Here is a 25,037-nt window from a genome sequence, read left to right on the forward strand (position 1 = left end):
GGCTTCCATTTTGTCAGCTCAGACCTATTATCTCTCTTACTGGTATTCCAAGAGGAACTCTTGTGGATGGATTCTTCACTTGCTTTCCAACTGCCCCTCCCAGTTTATTCATATTCAGTAGCCTCTGTCAGATGGGAAACATTCAGGTCGTACACTCACACACAAGGTCTAAGTGGAAGCCAGAATCTCAGAGAATAGCTTTGTTTTCAGATGGGGCCAAGGTCTGGGTAGATGGAGTGACTTCTCCATGACTTGGTGGCTTTAGACAGAGCTAGTCAGTACTAGGGCTCTGAGCGCTATCATGCATTTGATAAGAAGATCCTCTATGACTGCTCTTCACAAATACACTCTTTACTCTTGCCAAATAGCATGTGTAATTTTAACAAAATGCTCGTCAAGAGCCTACCCTTTAATATAGGTCCCAGAAGGTGAGACACAGATTATCTGGTTAGTTGAAAAAAAATTTACTCAAGCAAATGAGGGATAGTTTTCAGCACTTCGACTTCTTTTAAATAAATGACCCATGGTTAATTTATCATCTCCCAGTTTTTATCCTTTAATCTTTAGTTTTAAATTCTTGATAGCAATTGCTATGAAACCTAGGCCTGTAATCAAGACTGGAGAGAGAAGCACATCCTTCTGCAGCAATTAAATAAAGAGTCCATTTTATTTTTTCATCTAAGCTATGATATTTAATTAATGGAATATTAGTCCCCTCCTTACAGGGATAGCTGCATCTTCCAACATTCTTGTGAGGTTGGAGAGATCTGCTGTGCCGGCGTGTTCTGAATGCAAGTATGTTTTGTTATCCATTCATTTGTGACTTCAATCATAGCTGCATTTTCTGCAACATAAATGCTAAATTATACAATATGCATCTTTCTAAGCACACCAGATCAATTGTTAAACAGACCAGTAGGAATGATCATATTATAAACTTAAACTGAGCTACAGGGTAGAGCACATGACTTCATTTAATATTGATAGCAGCTCAATTTAACAGTTCAAAAAGCAAACACCTTTAATAAATTTGGTGTGAATGATCATATAGCCTGATATACTATCATACAGGAGTGTATACATATAAATCTATATGTAGAATTATGTACATTTCAATATATACCACATATTTTTCCTACTCACAATTTTCTTTTGATGAAGGGAGCAGTTTCACTGTATACATGTGAAATGCTACATATGTCCTGAGTAATTGAGGGATTGTTAATAAACTACTGAAAATTCTCTCTCTCTTTTTAGTTAATGATCCTGAAGATTCTGTACTAAAACATGAACAAGAGGATATTTAAAAGATTGCATCCGGCTTTGCATTTGTTTTATGCAGAAAAAGCTAAAACATGAACAACAGCCATTGAGGTCGGGGAAAATGCCCTCAACTGTTGAAGGTTAAACAATGTCTTACTTGTAGGGGTTTCTGCAAGTTTTAAGTAATGTTGCCTACATCCAATTTGTCAGGCATGGAAGACTCTTCTCATGATTGGCCTACAGATCCTTTTTCCTGAACAGGACCTTCTATGTAAACGTCAGTATTTAGATATTATTAAGTCCAAATCCAAATGAACAAAACAATATGACATAACTTAAAACATCTTTGAAATCTATCCAGCCACATGGAAGGGGTATAAAAATCAAGCGTATTTTGGTGAAAAAGGAAACCAGATGAAAGTCACTCAACGGGTGGTCTGGTAAGCCACCCACAAGTCCCAAGTTGGCTTGGCTCTAGGAGACCCCAGATAAGCAAGCCACATATCCATCCTGCCATGGGGGACTGACTCGCTGCACAATGAGAAGAAAGTACTATGGGAAAGGCCACATTCAAGTGCAGAGGTACAGTAACAACTGTCAATCAGGGTTGCCCTTGGCAGGCAAGCATCCCACTCCCAAACTCAGGCACTAGATATGGTGTGTGAGGTGGTCTGGGCTGGCTGCTGCATGTTGCCACAACAGGAGGAGGCAGGCTGGGATCCTGGTGCAGGAGTCCACTCTGCATCAGAGAGAATTTGATGAGAAGGCACTGTGTTGGTGGTTCCTTGGTCACCACAGTTCTACCCTGTCCCATGGCTGCTGTAGTCAAAGACTCCTTTCTTGAAGAATGGTGAGAATTCACAAATGGTGTGCTTGGACAGGGTCAGCCCCACTTTGTTGATGTGAAGGGGAGATGTTTCGGACTGGAGCATCACACTGAAAAACTCCCTGAGGTATTTCTGAGAAGAGAGAAGAATGAAGAATATGGTCAAGACAGTGCTATAGTCAAGGAGGGGAGAGAAACTGTCCAGTGTACCACTGACCTGCATAAACACTTATTTCATAAACAACACCAAGGACAGAATGCTCCAGAGGTCCTTGACTACCCTGGACACTGTCAGCCTGTGCAGAGTAAACAGGGCTGTGACATCCAGGAACACAGTAGAAATTTCTTTGGCTCAGATCTCCAATCCACAGAAATGTCACCTGATGTCCATCTGTAGACAGTGCCGTGAGGAATACCAGAGGTGCTAACACAGAGCATTTTCCCTATGGAAACTTTACCCTACATAAAATGTCATTGTCCTCTCAAGTTTCACACTTTGGGGGGTGTAACCATTTGAGCAATGTTAGCATTTGTATCTTCTTTGAATCCTATGTATAAAAGAGGATCAGCTCCAAGCACTAATATTTACAGAACATTTAAAGCTTCTATAATCATCATCAACAACAGAAGTATTCTTCCTAAGGTGAACGGTCAACTGCTCTGACTGGGCTTTTTATTTTTCTCTCCTCCATGGCAGGTGCTCATCACTTCCTTTTTATGGTACCAAGAGAAGGATGCCTGCAACAAGTGAACTCAGACATTGGTGCCTGAAGCATGTATTAGGGAAGAAGAGGATATATAAGAATAGCTCTGCATTTCAGTCAGACAAGTCTTGTTGACAACAGCACATGAACTGTCTCCATTCATTTAAAAATATACAGAATCCTGGCACAAATCCAGGAATTAAGCATTATTATTCCTGACTATCACATACAGAAACAGAAGCCTAGTCCTAGAGCAGTGGCTCCCACCGAGGGGATGCAGCTTCTCAGGCCATCAGGTCATGTGTGGAGCCCTGTAAATATCCTGTGTGAGTCGAGAAATGGTAAAGTTGTGGAAGGCAGGCAAGCTCTAGTCCCCTCGGATCATGAGTTATTCAGCCCCTGTAGAGTTCGTGCTAGATGATCCTTGGTTGTCCTTTGAAAAAGCCAATTAGGCCAAGAAGTTTGTTAGCTTTGCTTAAGATTAATGGCAAGGGCTAAGGCCACCTTCAGATAGCATTTCTATTAACCTCTGACTTTATACCCTTTAGAGAAGGAAAGCTGAATAGGCAGAGGTAAACAGCACACTCCTTTTCTATTGTTTTCCACATGCCCAGGGTAAACCTTCCAGCCCTGTAAATGCTGTCACTCTCACACTGAAGTACACTCTCAGACCTTAAACTATACATGTTCTAAATACAGTATTTGACCAGTTACACATGTGACACTGCCATCAACCCAAGACAACAAGCACATGCAGCACCACAGAAGTTTCTGGAGTCACCTGATTTGGCTTGGTCTTCACACTCTCCCTGGACTAATACTTTCTCCTTGGAACACACACTGAGGAAACTGCTGTGTGTGTGTGTGTGTGTGTGTGTGTGTGTGTGTGTGTGTGTGTGTGTGGCGGGGGGGTCAGCTGACAAGAGGCTGGTCATCAAGCACAAAGACTCAATAACAAGTTTTCACTAAAATGTGGTTTCCTAGCTCTGTATTCCTAACTCAGGAGAGCCCCACCCCCGTTCCCCAAAAGGATTTTAAATCCAAAGTTAGGTGAAGGCAAGACACTGTTTAAAACAAGTGAGAAGAACCAAAAAAAGTCACATCAGAAGTCAAAAGGAAATGACTTCGATTTTCCTAATTGAAGAGACCGAGAATATCAATTTTCTGGATAAACTGGAGGTACTGGTGTCTTCGACAACACTTGGGCTGACAAGGCTACAGCCGTGTGGTGGTACATCTGGCTTCAAGTGGGTTCTCATCACTTGAACATATATAGAGTGCTTTATCCACTGAGTCACTTCCCTAGCTCTGTTTTCTTTTTCTTTTTCCTTCCTTCCTTCCTTCCTTCCTTCCTTCCTTCCTTCCTCCCTCCCTCCCTTCCTTCCTTCCTTCCTTCCTTTTCTTTTTGACAAAAATGACATGAATTTACAATGGAGCAATGATAGCTTCTTTTACAAACTATCTTGTGAACGCTGAGAAACCACATGTACAAAAATGAAATTCAATCCCTGTATCTTATTCTTTGACACCAGTACCTCCAGTTTATCCAGCAAATTGATATTCTTATCAACTCCAAGTGGATCAAATATATTATTTTAAGACCTGAAACTCTAACATTCTTAAAGAAAAATGTAGGGAAAAACACTTCAAGGTACAGGCACAGGCAGGGTTTTTCTCTAGAAGAATCCAGTTGCTCAATCCAGTTGTGTAAAGGCAACAGTTGGCCAATAGGGAGACCCCATAAGAGTAAAATGTTTTTGTACAGCAGTGCGAACAGTTGAATGAAAAGGCAGCCTAAAGAATGGGAAAAAGTCTTAGGAAGTTATACATCTGACATTTAATATCTAAAACCTAAGATGAATTCAGGTAAGAAAACAAAACAAAATCGACTCAATCAATAGATTGGCTAATGAAATAACATTCAATTATCAACAGGAATATCAACAGTCAATTAATACCAAAAAGGCGCTCAACTTTCTAACTGTCAGAGAAACTGGAATCAAAACTAAACCGAGATTCCATCTTTGCCCTTAAGAAAACAAGTATTAAACGCTGGCATAGATGTGGGCTGAAGGGAACCCTGATATGCTTGCTGCTGTTGGCAATGTACCTAATCAGCTACCATGGACATCAGAAGATTTCTAAACTAACAGTAGAACTATGTGACCCAGCCATTTCACCTTTCGGTATTTACCTATAGGATGCGAAGTCTACACATATAAGACATTTGTGCACCACATTTGTGCACCAATGTTTAAAACAGCACCAATGAACTAAATTACTGAACCAAGCTCTGTGTCCCACAACAGAGGGACAGATACAGAAAATGAAGAATACACACAGCTGAATGCTCTTTTAGTTGTAAAGAAGACTGAAGTGAAATCTGTGGGAACATTATGCAAGCGGAGGTAATCACGTTAAGCTAAAAACGTCAAGCAGAAAAAGGTAAGTGTGTGTTTTCCCTCATTCCTGGTTCTGAGGTTTTATATAGTATATTAAATCATATATATGTATGAGAGACTTGTAAGTAGTAATACTGTTGTGTAAGGGGCAGAGGGGATCATGTGAGGGAGTGATAAAAGAGAGGGTAATGGAAACATACTAAAAATTACATAATATAATTTGGCCCAAAGTGCCGAAAGTGGCAAGCAGAGATATCCTGAATTGGTAGATAAAGTTATTTACCAGTGCCATAAGTTTATTAAATGAGAGTCCCAGCATCTGATGGCACATCTCCTATCAAGGTGCTGGTCAAGGGTATGCAGGAGGCCCTCAAACAAGACAGGTTACTGCCATTGCTCTAGGTTGCCCACCAGAAGTGCACAATATGACTTCATTGCTGGAAACATCACAGGTTAGGCTGTAGAACACAAAGAAATCAAGAAGCTGGAAGTTGCTTCCCTGCTGCTAGCTCTCCTAGTGCTAGGGGGTGCTATTGAGGATGCTCTGGAAGAAAAGTCATCAACAATGATACTCAGCTGTGGACCCAATGCAGCCAGTATACTACTGACTGGCCAGACAGGATGTTCCAAAGGTTGCAATAGTGCCACGAGTGTTGGGGGAGGGGGACACCTTCGTGATTTTAGGCCAGCTCTATGGGAGGAAATTGGTGTCTGGTATTGTAAACCTAACCAATAGCCATGGCTGGGGAGGAAGTAGACCCTATTCGAGAAACTGCTTTGGTTGTTTTGGTAAATGGACATGATTTGTCTATGAAATTGCCTTCTACATATTTATGTTTGTGCCCACAGATCAGTGCAGCTCAGCTCAGGCCAGTGTTGGAGTTTGGCTTGTGCTGCTGTGATGAACACTAAGACCACAAGCATCTTAGACGAAAGAGGGTTTATTTAGCTTACAGTTCCATGTCACATCATTGAAGGAAGTTAGGGCAGAAACTTAAGCAGGAGCTGAAGCAGAAACCATAGAAGAACACTTTGTGTGTTTAGCAACATTAAGGATATAAGAGCTGGATAAGGAGTAGAGTATATAGAACTCTGTCCTCTGAGCATGACATGGTTGGACACTCAGACTCTCGGCAGCTGCGATTCCTCACATAAGACCTCCAATAAGACCGGGCCGAGACACATTCCGTCATGGAATGTAGAGAACCTCATGAGACCTCACCCTTTCCTGAGGAGTTACAGATAGTTGCTGGAGACATTTCATACAGTGACACTGGTAAGCTATCCATACCCTGGTAAATAATCTCTCAACCACATTCCTGTAAGGAATCCCAGTTAAACTAATTGGTCCACAGGTAGATAGGTAGGTAGGTCGGTAGGTAGGTGGATGGATAGAGGATAGATAAGTAGATGATAATAGATGTAAAAGGGAGAGCAGATGGGAAGAAAGGAATCAGATGGAATGAAGGGAAATAAGAGGATTATTGGGGATACGTGTGATCACAAAGAAACCCATTATCATGTATAATTAATATGTGCTAATAAAAAGCTAGAAGGGAAACAGGGAAATTACTTTGAATGGGAAAGATGAGGGGCTTGCCCCGTTGTGCACTGAACTGTGCCTGACTTCTATCGTTTCCTGCAGGGACAGAAGGGGGCTTCTGAGAAGAGACATCAGCTCAGTAGCACCTGAGTAGCTTCCTCTTCAGATGCTCTGTAGACCACATCAACAGCAGACTGTTAGCATCAAGCTTGCCTTCCAGATGAACTCTGACAGACTACAAGGCAACTGAAATCCAAGAACAGATGTTGTATCAACATTTGTCATAATTAGTTCACAAAATAGGGTTCTTTGAAAGGGCCAATAAAGTATAACATTATGTACAATGAGAAACAAAGTTAAAAAGATAAATACAAGAAAAAGAGATGTACTGGGGATACCTTCCCCTCACAGCATGGACATTACAGGAGAACAACAAATCTGCTGAAGGTAATAACTTTTCCCTCAAACTCAATATCATGGCTTCATGCAAACTCCAGACAGAAAGGTCTAAGCTGACCACCTCTTCACACTGTAGAGCTTTCTCCTTGCAAAATAGATCCTTGTAGAACAGGAGTAAGGGGCAGCAGGCTTCTTTTACCCAGACAGCTACTGTGGTGAAAGAGACAGCATGTGGCTAGGAAGTGTTCTTTGTAGTGACCACCAGGTGCTCCTAGGGCAATACAGCAAAGTGTGACCTTTACTGATTAGGCTTGAAATAGGATGACCAAATTCTAGTGAAGGGCAAAACTAAGGGCTATGTGTGGAGCTAGAAGTAGACTGGAATGTTACAGAGTTTCTCAAGGCCATGTGTTTTCATTCTTCTCAGCAGTCCCCAATTAACCATGGTGCAATGTCTATGTTTCAGAAAAGTGCTGAGATATAACATTGACAATTGTTTTTACGTGAGTTAAATTCAAGTTATAATATATGCCTGGAGAACTGCACATAAGTATATAACCTAATGTATTTCCCCCAAGTGAACATAGCTATGTGATCAGTACCTGGTTATAAATAACGTAGCAGTTTCCATCCAGCCAACCCTCCTTGCGTCCCTCCTACCATCTGCAATCCTCTTCCCGAGGGTAACAATTCACTCTCTGGATTTCTACCAGTTCAGAATTCGTGTGGTCTGTTTTAGACTTCACACATTCTGTGTCTGATTCTCACTGTTTAATGCACCCTCTGTTGGAGTTCCACTGTTTAATGTGTGTGAGGTGCATCTGCACTGAGTATATAGCTAAGGTGTTCAGGACCCTTCACTGTTGTATTTTATGGGTGACCACAGGAGGAACTGACAATGGTAACTTTTTGGTCTTTCTGAGTTCTGCTTCAATAATGAAATCCACTTTCATGTATCCTTTATAGATTATATAATTATGGCTATATACACAGTACTTAACACATACTTATATTAATGATTTTTGTTACTTGGGCTCAAAATGTTTTCTACCACATCTTCAGCTGAAGGGAGAAGAAAAAGCCCTTCTGTCTACAGAAGGTATCCCTTGTCTGTAGCCCCACAAACAGCCTAGCATTCCTTGGCATGTGAGAAACGAGGGCAGGAACCAGGCTGCATTCCCAGGGTGGCATATTCTATAACAAGAGAATTGAAAGCATTGAAGGACATTAGAAATTAAAGTGACTTATCACAGGCAGAAGTGTAAAGCAGAAAAAGGATCTGCAGAATCCAATATCTAACCGCTGTACCATCTGTAAAATAAAACAAAAGTGGGGATATTTAAATCTTTGTGGCCTGTTAGGATCCATAAAGAACTGGCAACTTCTGCCTGGAGTGGTGTCACATTAGTGGTCTGCTGTATGTCCTAGCTCAGTGGTGCCTAGAACAGCAACAGCACGTGTGGGGTGTGCAACCTTATAACCGCCATGGAGACGAGAAGAAACAAGAATGCAATGTAGTCAACAAGAAGGGATGCCGGAGCAGCTGAGGGCTGTGTGAGTGACCATAATGGGATGGTGGGAGGGAGGGAAGGAGCTGGGGCATGTCTGGAGAGACAGGGTAAGAAGGGCCAGTGTGAAGGGGGGTGTGTGTAAAAAAAGGCAGAGTGGAGGAAGGAAGCATGACAACACAGAGGACAGATATCCATGATTTACCTGCTTACACATTGGCTGAAGGGATTTAAGAACAATAACAAATATATCAGACATATTTATCTGTACTATGTATTGTAGCCACTTGAAACAATACTAAAGGCATAAATATGTTCTTATCAATGCTTTCAGAAAATCAAATTTAGATGGCTAATCTTCAAGGAGTATTTCAGCACTGACACATAGTGCTTTGATATTATAAAGTGACTTTCTTCAGAGGTTTCTAGTATAGTTTACTGTTTGGCAATTCGGAGACAGCAAGATGGTGCCGGGTACTAGGAGAGACAAACTGTGTGTGTCTGATTCAGAGAAGTATAACTGCCATGTGGTTTAAGAAAGGCCAGCAGACAAATGGACGTTATATCTTATAAGGAACTGTGAGTTTTTGTTTTTTATTATTTATTTATTTATTTATTTATTTATTTATTTATTTATTTATTTATAAATCTAAAATGTGTTTATATAATTTCCCCCTTCCGTTTCATTCTGCCAACCTTTCTCATGAACCTCTCACTTTGCTTTTTCTCAAATTCATGGCTTTCTCTCTCTCTCTCTCTTTCTCTCTCTCTCTCTCTCTCTCTCTCTCTCTCTCTGTGTGTGTGTAATTTATATAATTTCAGAGCTATTATTTATTTTTAATTCAATAAGTCAGGGTCTTGCAATGTAACCCAGGTTAGCTTCAAATTCAGTCTTAAACTCATAACAATTCTCCTGCCTCAGTCTTTATATGCTGGTAATAAAAGCACATATCACTATGCCTGGTTTGGACTGTGAGCCTTTAAAGAGGGCAGATGACAGAAGACAGTGGTATATGTATGACTGTCACAGACAGGAAGCAATGAGGTTTCTGAATGCCTTCTTTTCAAGCCGACCCTGCTCTCCAACAACAACAACAACAACAAAAACAAAACAAAAAAAAAAAAAAACAAAAAAAAAACCTTTCCTGTCAAGCTCTATTTGTCAAAGGCTTACAAAGTTCTAAGCAATTGTGACAATTTAAAAGGTGTTTCTTGGGCTGGGGATTTAGCTCAGTGGTAGAGCGCTTACCTAGGAAGCGCAAGGCCCTGGGTTCGGTCCCCAGCTCCGAAAAAAAGAACCAAAAAAAAAAAAAAAGGTGTTTCTTATTAAATTCCTATATAACTTAATGAGACAGGGTCAGGTGTCTACATTATCAGTGAAGAACAGATCTGGGAGGCCCTCAGAACACTGTAGAGGCCCCTGCACACTTAAGCTGGACAGTCAAGACTCAAAACCAGGGCTCTGCAGAGAGGTCGTTCCAGTCTACTAGGCCCACGCACAGAGCTCCCTCCCTCTGCTGAGCCTTCTTGTCCTCACAGAGTGAAGTCATCTACAGAGGGTGTGGGATGTCAGCTGGTTGAGCCTCCTAAGCTGCCTTTTCTAGGCTTACTGTTGCTCCAGTGGGGACTGCTGCACCCTGGACTCTTTAGTCCTTGTGTTTTACTGCAGAGGTGACACAGTGACTTCAAAGACCCTGGTCATTTTCCCTCCCTTCCTAGAGAGTATTCAAATCTCCCCTCTGAAGAGATGCCCATTCTCTGGAGATAGCTCACCTGGCTTACTAAGGAAAAAAGGCTGGAGGATTTCTCCGATGAATACTCTGGGATTAACACATCACAGTCAAAAAGCTGCTGGACTCAGCACTTGGAATGTGCTGGAACCAAAGTTTCTTTAGGGATTTAGCAAGGCATCCCCAGATCGCAAACTACTGTCATGGGGAGCTTTCAAGAGTGAGTGAAATCTGAGGATTGGAGCCTTTGGTCCCTGTCCCTTGCCAAGGCTGAGAATCAGTAAGTCTATTTTTCCACAATGGCCATAGTCAGCTGCTATGATTCATAATAACGTTTACTATAAATAGTCCCCAAGACACTGGCAGGTAGTAGATAGCCATGAAATCCGGAAAAACTTCCCAGGAGTATTGTGACTCAGCTCCTCATAGTTTTCTGTCTTTCTGATCAAGGCATGTCTGATCCACCCATGATATTTCCTCCTAAGATGACTATGGATCTAGGCCTTTTGAGAAGAGTCCAGATCAGGCCAAGCAGCTAGTGCACAGCCCTAGCCAAGCATTAGTCTGGAGGAGCACTACCCTAATCTTGATCTACATCTAGACCTATCTTCAAGATGCCTATACCACTTTGAAACATAACTAAACACTACTAGTCTATACAAAAATAGGCTGGAATGGTCTGCTGGCTAAGTTAATAGTTTTGAAAGGCACATTCTATAGCAATGCAGTGCAGTAAGCAAGGATGCTACCTCTTAACTTTTCATTTTTCCTCAGGATGCAGTGTACTGACCATGGCTTCAAAGCCACGTCTCTAATAATGTGCAGCTACACACATAGACCTTCTTGATGACGGTCAGAATACTGACATGGTCTGCGCTGACCTATACGCACTTTCCACTGACTCCTGGCTTTACCTACTGGAAGAACTGGGTAAAGTCTAGTCGTCCAGCAGTCTCTGCTGGGTCTTCCTCTCTGACTCCAGACCTGTATATGACATCTGAAGGTCATTTCAGGTGTAGCTCAGGGCCTCAGTTGCCCACCTGAAAAAAACCCTTCTGGGGCCAATAGGGCATTTCCTGGTGCAGTTCCGTCTCATATTAGAGTTTGTCCTTTTTCAGTTCTGGGATCTTGAAGTAAAAGAAGGTTTGGGAAAAGGAAAGGAGGAACGAAATCTAAATTCAGCAACCTGCGTGAGTGAGGAAGTTCCGCCACACATGTAGCAGCTCTCTATGTGGAGAACCTAGAGTCAGGTCAACAAATGTTCTGTAAAAAGGATTTCCTGGTTTATGAGCAATAGAACCTAAGACATCATTTGTTTATAGAGGAAGACACTGACTTAGCAAAGGTCAACATCCAGAGTAGGACAGAATGGCTGGTTCTTCCCATCTGGGAGAAAACCAGATGTTCTCTTAGGTGCCACTAGGGCTATGCCCTGAAGCCTCAGATGAAATGTGGCCTTTCTTCAGGACTGTCAATACTATGTTAAAGTAGGCTCCTGGAATGCCTTTTGGCTTTTAATCAAAGTGTGTGTGTGTGTGTGTGTGTGTGTGTGTGTGTGTGTGTGTGTGTGTGTGTGTGTGCAGATGGGGATAATTAGAGCCATCAGCAGTATTTGGAGGGCTCAGTCTTCTTATCTATTGGCTCCTTCCCCTCTATTTTAATTAGCAGAGGATGAAGTCATGACCATCCTATGCTATTAAGAAGTTTCTGTTTTAATAAGACAACCGTAGCTGTGGCCTGTTCCTTATTTCATGTGCAATACATCACTGAGCTGTGTCATTCTAATGATTTTTCTCAACTATCTCATTGTTGTGGAACTTTCCTCCTTTTATAAAATGTTAACATAAATCTGTAATTTAATGTAAAGTTACTGAAATCATTGAAACTAAAATAGAACGTTCTTTAGAAATGTGGTTTTATTGCCTTTCTGCTGTGACATGTGGCGGGGACAGAGTTCAAGGGCGTTCTTCGTCCCCAGAAGTCATTAGATAGAAACACAAGACAAGCAGCCATCTAACGAGACCCACATGATCCATGTACCCGGCAGAGGAACGTAGAGAATTTGTCACTGACTGATGAGCTCTGAAGTCATGCCAGGTCCAGATGGAGACACCCTGGGATATCTCCAGATCTGCAAAAGGTCTGGTTCTCACTCTGCTATAAATCAATCCAGCAGGTTCTATGAGATTCACCTGCCCAACTCTTCTCTGTTTCAAAGTCCCACAACTTTTAGTCTGACCACTTCTCATTGGCATTTTAGAAATTTTACAACTTAGCTGCACTGGATCACTAAATAGGCTGGATTGCCTCCTAACTTGACCTAAACAAGACCTCCACACTCTGATGAAATCAGGACAGTTTGGTCCAGGTAACTTAAGTATGCATCTAGCAGTTTCTACACACCTGCTCTCCATGTAGCATGATGCCAAACCCTGGTACCACATGCTGAGTAGGAGCGATGGACACTTTCTCTTGCAGTGCTCAGAATCATGCCTCTTCTGCTGTGGGGACTTTGACCTATCAACCAAATCCCACCTACCTTTTTCAGTTTTTTCTGACTTTTTCAGGGTTTTCATTGACTGTTTTCTGTTGATCCTTGTTCTAGAGCAATAGACATCTGAGTAGACCTGGGTACAGTTGTAAGGGTTTTTTCTGGATTGAATCATTTGGACTGAGAAGACTCACCTTAAGTCTGGGCCACACCTTCTGGTGGTAGCCTCTATAAAGGACATTGAAGAAGGAAGCCCCTGCTCAGAACTCTAGCTAGCACAGGCCCAGAAGACAGCCAATCTCTGCTCTGAGTTTTAACCCAGGATATAAAGCTCGGGGCAGGGGAGAGGTCACAGGGCAGAGTAGATACCATCTGGGAAAGAACATGCTCACACTGAGAACCCATTCACACATGCTGAATAGGAGGGAAACCCTCAGCCAGGCCCAGGGCTTCCCACAGGCCTACCAATAGGCTTGCTGTGTGGACTGACTTGCAAGGCCAGAACCCCATTGATGACTGCTTCATCCAGCACAGTACCTACATGGTTACAGAGCATTTAAAGTGCGGCCAGTACAAATGAGAAACGGGCTTTAAGGTATCTGTTTTTAAACCTTTTTTGTTGCTTATTTTGAGGCATGATCTGTGTAGCTCAGGCTGGCTTCAAAATCGGTAGACACTTTAGGATGAGGATGATCTTGAACTCTGATCCTCCTTCTTTTACCTCCTGAGTGCTGGGTCATAGGCCTACACTACCACACCAGGCTTTGCTTTAATCTAAAATTAAATGCTTACATGGGGCTGGTGGCTACTTTATCAGAGTACAGCTCCACACTGAGTCTGAAGTACCATGTTTCTAATGCAAGAGTTCTGAGCACCAAGTACATTTTAGTATTTCAGATTTTTAAAAATTCATTTAAGTGGCCTTTCAGCTCACTTCTGTTGTCTTCAAATCTTTCTGTAGTACCCAAAATATCACTACCCCACTTCAACTTACTGAACAAGTACATAAGAGACAGGCTATTTAACACTTTATTTTGCTCATATAACAGATTATTAAAAGAGCCCATAATGAGTCCTCATTCTGGTATGAGCTATTAGAGCATGTTAATGGACATGCAGGTTCCCAGTCTTCTGCTGCAGTCCTGCATGAATACAAACCATACAAGAAGAACTGTTTACTACTTTATTCAAAGCCCTCAATCTGGTATCTGGTATAGAACATGCTCAGTGTCAAGTACAGAAAATACTTCCTGAAGAGGATGATTCTTCATGTGCATTACAAATAACACTGTGGGTCATAAATAATCAGACGTGTGTGTGTGTGTGTGTGTGTGTGTGTGTGTGTGTGTGTGTGTGTGTGTGTGTGTGCATGAGCGTGCGTGCGCGCGTGGGTGCCATGATAAGTGTGGGGAAATTCCAAAGGTGGGCTTTTTTTAGTAGAAAGGAATGTGTGTTTTAAATATTGTCAAATTTTTCATAGACATTGCACTAATTTATACTCTTTTCAGCAAAACTGGATTCTGCTGGATTCAGATCTAAAAGATTCTATGGAAGGTTCAGCCAATCCTTTCTTGTGTCCCTATTATCACAGCTGAGCGATCTTTGCCAGATCCTTTGATTCCTTAACAAGGACAGATACTGCACTGAGAGTGACCGGGCGTAAGCCTGTACATCTTCATGTACCAGGCATCTTTCTGATTCATCTCTCTTAGCAGGATAATGTCAGAGTGAATTTTCCCAGGATCCAAAATCATAAGAATCATTTAAAAACAGCCTTAAGTATGAACTAATATCCATTTTTATTCACTGTAAGCTTCTACATTTCAAGAAGAGGTGAAATTAGCTAGACAATAAGTTGACTGGGAAATGGAGTATCTTATAGTTTGCTATAGCATTGATCCCAACAGGCCATGCTTTTGAAGCTTCTTCCCTCCCTTTGAATTTAGGTAAAACCTGTAATTTGAACTAGTATATACACTGAAAGGAATGCGTGCACGCAGCTGCTCACACATTCTGGGGCTTGGTCTGAGCTCAGTTCCTAAGAAGCCAGGATGCAAACACAACGCATGAGTGGCCAGACCTTTCATGTCCTAGGACAGATAAAACACCCAGGCTCGCTCTAAATTCATCCAGGCTCTAAATAACCCATGGGATTAGGAGTAAGGTAAGGAATGAGGAGATGAATGAAATTCATCAAGTACACTGATGGTTTCTTTGGTTTCAATCTATAATTTATGATTAGATATAAATTACTGTCTTATGCTACTTCATACCAACAAATTCAAATCCTTTTAGCAGCCTAGTGAGTAACTTGGTCCTTGCAAGTCCTTCTCTTTTGCCTTTACTATCCTAGGTTTTAAAGTAAATACTTGAAATAAGTAGTCAGCACTTGAAACATGGCATTTATTTCTTAAAGTTACACAGAAGTCTGAGAGCTCCCAGTTAAAATTCATCAGGGTGAAAATGTTAGTCTGTGATTACAGAATCAGAACTATTCATTACAGCTATTCAGAGAATCTGCTTTATGAGTTTAATGACATAAGCATATTGTATTGAATTATTATGGTACTGCATCAATTGGATTCATAAATTTAATATACTCAGTCGGGTTCACACATTCTAATAAAATCCAGCAAGCCTTAAAAATTTTATAAGGGATATGTGTTTAAAGTCCATGTGATATTGAGTTTTTACAGGTTGACAGTCCTGCTCAGGGTAATAAACAGCTCCAGTGATCATGATGACTCCACCTGACAGGAGCAGGTCTTGGTGAAACCTCCAAAATGGACAAGCTACATTAGGGAGGTCAGGACCTGCCTGGATGGAGCAACTGATGGAGTATTTTTTTTTTTTTTGAAGCACAAGTCAAAACCATCATGTATTTTCTGCTCATGGAAAGGAAGCGGAGGTTGCTTATCTCCCAACTCCCAGACTGTAGAAGGAAGCTTGGCACCTTATAGGATGTGCCATTAAGTTCTGATGGCTCCATTCTTTACCTCATGTGGTGGCTAAAGGGTAAAAAACATGGGGAGCAGAGTTTGTGAAGGGAACTTCTGTAAGAGACTCCCAGAACCCACTGTAGGTCTTTGCCATTGCCTCTAGGTGAGGATTTGGCCAGTGGCTTAGGAGAGATACATCCAGAGAGCTTCTGCAGCCCCAGGGAGAAAGCATAGAGCCCTGGAGACACACTCTGGTATATATGGACTCTCCTCCAGTCCTGTGGGCATGTCCTCAGGCACTCGGGCCTTTACAACCGCCACATGGGAACAGGGGAACATTCAAGAACTGGGGGTTGGGGTAGGACTGGAGTGAAGTACCTCACTGCTATGCACCCCATTTTCCTCATCTGATTATAATACCTTCCTAGTATGAAAAGACTCTATAGTTGCTGTCTGTAAAGTGCATGGGGTAGAATTCAGTTCACAGAATTTCCATACTAAAGAATCAATGTTATTGTCTCTACTACACTGACTTCGGAGAGTGAGTAGACAAAGATGCTAATCTCCCTTTTTAGATATTTAAGACATGAGCTTAAAAGATGGGGAAAAATAAGTACTTTCTCTTGCAGAGAGAAGCAGGAGACAGACAGCATGCATGGGATGTATTTCCCACACTGCCTCTTGTCAGGCATTGGCAGACCTTCATTTCAAAAACTGAAACTTAAGCCATAAAGAGGAAACATTGAAAAATGGAGAATGATGATTAAACATGAGCTGAAAACCGACGCATACCAGGTAAGAGCTTATTTCAGTCACAGTTCAGATTCTGATATTCATTCTAACAAATGCATTTGGGGGAAAGGCAATTATTTTTATTATTTTTGTTTCGAAGCTTAGGCTCTTTCTAGCACTATAGAAACCCAGAGATTCTTGACAATCTGCAACACAATGGCTATGACTATACTGACTGCTGGAATTTTTAGTGAATATCTTGCTGTGTGGTACTTCTTTCCTACAATGTACTTAAGCAAAAATTCAAATAATTGGGTAATAACAATGAAAGGATTAGGAATCCATTGCACATGATTTAGTAGAAGCCCTAAGCACCCTTGTGGTGGAATTTGGGATAGAAGCATCCCTGAATAAGATCACCGAAGAGTGCTCTCTTCCAGCTGTTGTTGTGGCTGAACAGAACATGCCATTCCCCTCTGATATTAGCTCACAATAGTTTCTATGAGGATGATAGACTCCCTTTGGCTAAAATTCCATGTCTATGGCTATTTCAACATCACGTTCCTGAACTCAGGGTAAGCTTCTCAGACTCTGGGAGGGACGACCCGCTGCCCCTTGTTTTGTTCCCTGGATTAGGAGCTTCCAACAATCTCTGTGGGACTATTTGCCTTACAGATTACCCTTCTGCCTTGGCTCTTACTTCAGTGTTCTCCAGGTCCTCTGTCCCTGGGGGCAGCTATGGTCAAACTCCAGGTGCAAGGACCCTGGCCCTCAGTGGTAGGCCTATGACCCCACCCAGCAGAGAGGATTAACCAGAGATTTGGATCATCTGCACCAATGATCCTCTTCCCTGGGGACAATGAATTGAGGCATAACTGTCAGGGGCCAAAGGTAGAGAGATTATCAGACCAAAATTCCTCAAACACACTGGCTCTAACTGAAAAGAATGGGATTAGGTGTGTGTTTTATACAGGGAAATACAGATAAAATGTCATTTTCTATAGTTATTTGTAGATGAATACATTTGCCATATGTGTGTCTGTACACACAGTATACACATATAGTATGTTCACAAAAGACACTGAAGGTTAAGCAAAGAAGCTTCCATTCAGGCAAGAGATGTTAGTGTACAGTATTAAGCTGTTCCTTGAAATGTCCAGATTCTTTCAGAAGCTGCCCATAAATACAGTATGGGGACCTCCAAGACATGTGCTATGATCAATGGGTAAGGAAAGAGAAGAGATATAGAGAAGCACAGACCTAGATTCTGGAGATAGTTCCAGAAGAAGCAGTCATCTTCCTGCTCACAGTGGTTAATCAGAGTTCTGCAGCCCAAGCCCTGGTGTCCACAGGGGTTGCTTTTTAGCTGCCTAAAAAGCCCATAGAGAAAATGAGGATATTTTCAATTTCTACCATGTTCAACATGAATTTGCAAGTGTATTCTTGATTCCAGCATCAGTTTCTTAATTTTATAAATAATATGAAACAGGCGATCTTAATTTTAAAAAGAGATTATGTAAAATCTCTTTTAAAAAATTTCAGTTACCTAGAATTAAAATTATATATGCAAATATAAACACATTACAGAGAACTGCTGGGAACAGAGATAAATCTGTTTGAAAGTGGATGGGAGCTTTACACAGACCAAGAGAAGGTAAAGAGTTGTATAGAACTGGAACAGCCAATGATTTTAGCCATTTGTTTCTCCCTCAGTATTATCTCAAAGGCTGTGGCATATGCTCTCATTCATTAACATTATGAAGCATAAGTGACACACATAGAGCTAGAAAGGATTGTCAGGGGAGATGAGCCACTGAATTCTAAAATAAAGAGGCAGCATGGAGAGGCTTCAAAGGGCAGGATGGGGTTTAGCAGCAGAGGCCATGGGCGACACCCGTTTTCAAAGGACAGCACTGTTTATTTGGGAAACAAATCTAAATAAATGGAGTTAAGGGAATGGTGGCATCTGCAAGAAAGCCTAATGCAAATTGGACAGGATTCCATAAAAGAGGAAGGATGACTCCCAAATGTTGATATAAATAGTAAGCAGAGGGCTTGATGGCGACAGCACAGAGGCTGCAGCTTTTAAAATATAGGAATGCATGAAAATCCCAAATGTGTCTTTTGAGCTGTTACAACAAAGGAGATGTATGAGGAGGAACTGTGCTGACATCAGTAGAAATAAACAAGACCAACTATTTCAGGAGGCGTGAAGTTAGGCCTTGGGGTTTATAACCGTGCTGGCAGATACACGCTAACAAGTGGCATATTATGCCACGCGATAAATGAATGCAGAGTATAACCAGCATGGCTTCTGCAAAGATCTACAGCAGTGCTTCTCTATTAAAGTGCTGTGGCTCTTTAATACAGTTCCTCATGCTGTGGTGACCCCCAACCACAAAACTGCTTTTGTTGCTACTTCATAACTGTAACTTTGTAATGGTTATGAACTCTAATGTGATATACAGCCCCAATGGGGTCAAGACTCACAGGCTGAGAACCACTGAGAAATTCCAGTTTGGTGTAGGTGTGAGTAGATAATGAGCAGAGTCAGACTGATAAGGACAGAGATGGTAAACAGAGTGGATCGGGAAGTGAAGACTAGATGAGGAGGTTCAGCACTGACAACACAGAATGTTCCAGGAAAGATCCACAGAGACAGCTGTAACAGGTGGACCAGCAAAAAAAGTCTCAGAAATGAAGGCAACAAGAGAGATGGACAGAGTTCAGAGTCTGGTGGAATGGGCCTGGGGTGGGGCTACTGATCAAAGCAAAATCCTCACCAATTAGTACATTGAGCCCTACAAGGCTATTCTAGACCAAGAGACAGGAATATGCCACACAGAAAAATCAAGACTCAAATGGTCTGAACTTGTTAGTAGCAGAAACAAAGTTGGAAAATGATGGAGTCATCTTTTGGAAATGTGTGCAATAACTATTTCCAAAAGAACATTCTGAATCCAAAGAGTGTCTCAGCACATGTGCAGACATGTTGCTAGCAATTCATCTTTTGCATGTCCTTTCTGAAGAAACTACTGGGGTGTGGTTCATCAAAATGAAGCAAGAAATTAAAGAGATGGAGTACAGGAAACTACTCAAGAAAAAACAGGAGACAGCAAGGCTGATCGCCAGACAGAACTTTTCCAGGGAGCTATGTGCACAAGATACATAGGGACCTAAGGGTGTGAGAGCCACACAGCTGAGACTTGAAGTGGGTTTGGTGAATGCTAAGCAATAACTAAGCAAACTGCTGAGCAGAGTCCCCTGCAGTCCTGACAGCAGTTCACTCGCCAGTTCTTCTCTAGTGCTACCATGTTGTCTTAAGGATAAGACTTCCTTCTTAATTTTTTAAAAACTTGTTCTGTTGGTGTGTGTGTGTGTGTGTGTGTGTGTGTGTGTGTGTGTGTGTGTGTGGCAGTGTACATGTATGATTACAGGCGCATGTGTGTATATGGTGTAATATAATGTGAAAGGGCAACTTTGCAGTTCTCTCCTTCTGTATCTAGTGGCTTTACCAGCTGAGCCACCTTGCTGGAGCAGTACAGGACTCGGTGATGCAGACTTTCTGAATCACATCAAGCTTACTCATGTTCAAAGGACAAACGAACACGGTAGAAGATTTAAGTTGTAACCACCAGCCTGTGGGCTGGCTCAGTGGGTATAGGTGTTCAGCACCAAGTCTGACAAGCAGAGTTTGATTGCTAGTACCCAAAAGTTGTCTTCTGGCCATCACATGTGCATACACACACACACACACACACACACACACACACACACACACACACACACACACACACACCAAATGTAATAAAAATGCTATGTCCTACTGCAATTTCAGACAATAAGAACTTGGGTAAATGTGGCTCAAACACCAAGCCTAAGCGAAGCCCTCATCAGAATGGTGTAAGAGCACAGGCACCCATGCAGAAAAGGAGGGGAAAGATTCTAAGAGCCAGAGGAGAAGGATGACTCCAAGAAAACAGTATTTTCAAAACACAGCAGGATTGATATAAACAAACATACAGAGATTGTGGCAGCACATATGACCTACACAAGTTCAAGTCAGACGGGATCCCATCCCTAACTAGGAAACTATCTGCAACTGATACCCAATGGCAAAGGGAAAATCAGTTTTCTCCAATGGAGTGTCACAGTGTGTACTGGCTGGTTTCATTGTCAACTTGATGCAAATCACAATCATCAAAGAGAAAGAAGCCTCAGTTAAGCAAATGCCCCATGATCCAGCTGTAGGGCATTTTGTCAGCTAGTGATCAGTGGGAGAGAGCCTAGCCCATGGTGGGTGGTGCCATCCTGAGCTCTGAATGGGTGTTCCTTCTGCCTCTGTTTTAATCTCTGCCTCCCTATTCCCTGCCAAGGGTATTCTTGTGGGGACATAATCTTGGAGTGGATGTTGGGACCTTGACCACTTCCTGACTTTCTCTTTGCTTCCTAGCTGCTGTGAGTAAGGTAGCTTCCTCTGCTTTGTGCTCTGGTCATGATGCTCTCTACTTTGCCACAGCCCAAAAGTGACCATGACCATAGACTGACACCTCCAAACTGTGAACAAATATTTTTGAGCTGCCACAGGATGATATGGGCAAACAGAATTCAACAGTAGATAATTTAATGGAGCTAAGTGATGAAATCAGTCTAGTAGGCTTGTGCAACCAGCAGTCCATGACTCACATGCAGCTTCAAGTGGCCAATAATAGCTAAGAATGCAAAAAATTGCAAGCTTCCCCAAATCATTGATGGTTTCTTTTTCCTAGTTTGAAATTCAGTTATGTATTTCTTGAGCTTAGATGGCAAAATTATGTCAGAATGTCATGATTATATACCTCTGGATAGGAGACAATGAAGGAACAAATGTGGACTACAATGGAAAACATCATGCATGAAAGACCTTTGTACCCCTGGAATGGAAAGCCAGAGGCCACCACGTTGTGGCAGTGCTGGCCTCATGTGAATACTCTAAGACCACTGTTAAGAAACTAGGGATAACAATAGCCATAATAGCCAATAATCAACTTTTAAAACAAGTTTTCAGACCACAATTCTCCATGTTTTCATTAAAGTTAAGGCTACTTAGTCAAGGCAGGTAAAGGTCAAAGAAGGAAAACTGTTGCTACTGTAAGTGTTGTATATTTGTTTGTCTTTTTAATCTTATAAGCACTATAAATTTTGAGAGCAGACTTATGAAAATACTTTTGTTCTTGAAGGTTGATTCTTCTTTTAAATTTTAGGACCATGATTCACAGGATAAGTTTTGGAGTCCATCTCAGTCCTAGAGCCCAGTTTCTAGTCTCAGGACTTCTTCAAAATTTTAGCTATAGAGTCTGGAAGCATGGCTCCTCACTGAAACTTGCCCTCTCTTATTAACAGTTCACTGCTTCATTTTCTCCATGTCTCCCCTTTGTTCTCACATGACCTTTTTAGATAGAAGTGCTTAGGATAATTCCCTACATTTTGGTTCACTGACAACAAGTGAAGCCCATAGACAGCCATGTTCAACTTGGCAGTCCAGAGGAGCAAGACCATTACCAAAGTTTTACATGGCATTTCACCCATTAGAAAGGTCTGTTCTGATAGAATTTCATTACAATAAGTCATGTGATTATTCCCAACAAAGCCACAACAAAGGGAGCTCTAAGGGCATCCTGGAGTTGCTCTGGCAAAAGCAGTCAGATTTTAACCAAAGAATATCAACTGTACAGTCCTCAAGCCACAAACTGGAGACAGCAGTCAGCTATGGGTATTGGTAGCAAGGCAGTTGCAAAAACAGGTTGTATTAAACTGGGTTCTACATGTAGCTAGTTTGGCAGATAAAGTTAAAATAAATCCAAAGACACTGAACTAGGACTAAAATAGGTCTGAATCTTCTCCCTCCCAAAGCTCTTGAAAAAGCAACAATGACGACATACTGTAAGTTCGGTTAATTAATTCCAAGTTTTCTTCAGCAAGCTCTGTGCTCTCACCCTGCATCACATGCCATCTGTCTGAGAGGAATATGTAGTGCTCACTCACACACTGCTTCCTAAGCCTCAGAACAAGTGTTTCTTCTTTAAAATCAGAGAAATGCTAGCCAGACCAGAGGGGGCTAAAGACTTGATTTGAAATCAAGTCATACCACCACCCTACTGTCATTCTCCTACGTTAACGAACCAGTTCTTCACAGTTGTCAATAAAGACAAAGGGTCCAACAGGAGCTGTTCTTGCCAATCACTCATATGGTGGATTTTCTACACAGAAGGTGCAAAGCTTGATCTCTTACCTCTAAGTGTGTCCGCCGCTCAGCAACTACCCGCTCGTCTTTGTTTCCAAACAGCTTCTTTGGTGGGAATTCAAGAGCAGCGAGCTGAAATGCAGATTTCAAGAGATATATTAAGGTCATACTGGTGAACTTATATCTATTTTTAATTAGACATTTATTTAGTGTCCCAATTATGGAGTGAAGAGAGAAGTTTAAAATTTAAAGGTGGTAGGTCTTGCCCCCAGTTGCCATCACCATTGATCAGATTAGGCAATTTTGGATTAGATTCCTCAGTGTGAAGTGAGAAAACGTGTGTGTGTGTGTGTGTGTGTGTGGGTGTGAGAGAGAGAGTGAGAGAGAGAGAGAGAGAGAGAGAGAGAGAGAGAGAGAGATTTTGAGCAACACATTCAAAAGATCAGATTCCATGTCATGTAGCATTTTTCATAAAACAAATAAGCCCGGTGATGACACTAGACCTGGTAGCTGTGGGCTGCAGGGGAGGCCTAGCCCATCATTGGATTTGTGTCTTTTGCTTCTTTGAAATAGGGTTTTACTCTAAAGCTGAAGGTGGCCTGGAATTAAGTATACAGTTCAGGCTGGTCTTGAACTCAAGTGATACTCTACCGCAGCCTTGCGGGGTGGGGGATGGGATTATTGTCAGGAGTCCTCATACTGTCTGTCTGTCTGTCTGTCTGTCTTTTTATTTTATTTTAATTTGAGGAATGATTCTGCTATGTAACTTAAGCACTGAGCTTGTATAGTAGCCCATACAATTATTACTTTTCAGTGGAAATACAATTTTGAAAACTCTATCTACAAATTCCCTGGTCATTTTGTAAAATATTTCTTAGACAATTACTAAGGTCCATTAAAAAGTTCACATGATTTCCTTTTAGGTTAGTGTACATGAAGATTACCTAGGGAAAGGGGGCTTCTCATTAAATCTATCCCATTTCCTACGAAATGAAGGTTTGGGATTAATTCTCTAGCTGTGTCTTAAAAGCCCATAGTCATCTTTTTTTAACCTTCTTCTTTTTCTTGAAGGCATACAGATCATAAGAAGGTAAGTTTTATTAAATGCCCAGGCTAGGAAGGGCTGTGTAATCTGGTAAGACGCTGCCCAGCCAGGCTCGCCTTGGCAGCATGGGTGCTGAGCTGTAATAACTGCTGCTGTGGGAAGAACTCACTCTTTCCTTATCTCTCACCGGTGGTGGACAAACTGGAGTCAATGGAGCATTATTAAGAAAAAATGAATATTTCTTCAACAAAGTAGGGTACAATAGGCTACGAAATTCCAAGTTATACCCATGCAAATCACTAAGTTGATTTAAATTTATATTGCTACAGCTGAAGTTTAAAAATATTAAAAACTAGCTTCTGTGTACTTAAGATGTTAAAAACACCATAAGATACGCTAGAAATACCAAAGTGTATAATGCATAAAAGAAAAACTTGACTAATGTTCAAACTTGGTAAACTGTAGCCAGCACCTGATTCTAGAAATGAACACTGCTGTGCCAGGAAGTAGTCTTTGCAGTTCCTTCTTCCCACTCTAACAAACAGTGGCACAACAATAGCAAACTTTGGTTCTGTTTTCATTTCGTATGGGCAGTCCTGACACTGACTCTCATGCAACTGGACAAGGTTCTTCCACTGAGGTGTTTACTCAGTCCTGTCTTTACCTTTAAAATTTTGTGACAGGAACTCATTAAGGTTTGGAGGCTAGTCTTGAACTTGTAATCTTCTGGCTTCTTCCCTGTGAACAGCTGGAACTATAGGTCTACAACACTAGTAGAGTTTCTTTCTGGTTACAAACTTAATGCAAATGGCACCACACAAGGTTTTTGAGTCTACATCACTGTGCTTGGAAGATCCATCTGTAGTTGCATGTTGGGATGGTTTGCACGTCCCCATTGCCCTTCAGTACTTTGCAGTGTCAATTTTCTACAACTTGGTTGCTTACGTTGTTGTTGTTGTTGTTGCTTTCTGCTGCAGTTCTTGAGCTCTTTGTTAATTCTGCTTTGGAGATTTTGGGAACTGTGCTGGTAGGAATATTTTACCCAAGTCTACTAATGCACAAATTCATGTACTTTTGTTGGTCCTACTGTTAGGAGTAGAAATGCTGGGTCACATGGTATGTTATATGTTCAGCTAAATTATAAAACGAAACCTACTGGACAGGCTGTGCAAGTGGTTTCAGTACCTGGCTCTCTGACTGAGGCTCACACGTGTCAGGTCTCCATGAACGCT

General features: G+C 41.6%; 1 protein-coding gene and 1 long non-coding RNA gene across 7 annotated transcripts in view; one reads left to right on the forward strand and one right to left on the reverse strand.

Annotated features, from left to right (window-relative positions):
* Positions 1-531: 531 nt before the first annotated feature.
* Positions 532-25,037, reverse strand: part of Kif16b (kinesin family member 16B) — a 279,523-nt gene continuing 255,017 nt past the window's right edge. For 3 of the 6 annotated variants that reach the window (XM_063283800.1, XM_039105043.2, XM_039105044.2), the window contains 2 exons: positions 22,809-22,892; positions 532-2,222 (listed from right to left, as the gene is read on the reverse strand). In XM_063283800.1, coding sequence (XP_063139870.1) covers positions 2,064-2,222; positions 22,809-22,892 — 243 coding nt within the window. In that variant the 3' untranslated portion in view covers positions 532-2,063. Of the gene's footprint in view, positions 2,223-6,768; positions 6,985-22,808; positions 22,893-25,037 lie in introns of all 6 variants that reach the window. The other 3 variants (XR_005501888.2, XM_006235113.5, NM_001107783.2) reach the window with 3 other exon arrangements.
* The window catches only part of LOC120101718 (uncharacterized), a 28,416-nt gene continuing 20,459 nt past the window's right edge, over positions 17,081-25,037 (forward strand). Inside the window, exon 1 of the long non-coding RNA XR_005502513.1 lies at positions 17,081-17,112. This is a non-coding gene — a long non-coding RNA (uncharacterized LOC120101718). The remainder of the gene's footprint in view (positions 17,113-25,037) is intronic.

Source organism: Rattus norvegicus, chromosome 3 (assembly GCF_036323735.1).
Source record: "Rattus norvegicus strain BN/NHsdMcwi chromosome 3, GRCr8, whole genome shotgun sequence".
Classification (NCBI taxonomy): Eukaryota; Metazoa; Chordata; class Mammalia; order Rodentia; family Muridae; genus Rattus; species Rattus norvegicus.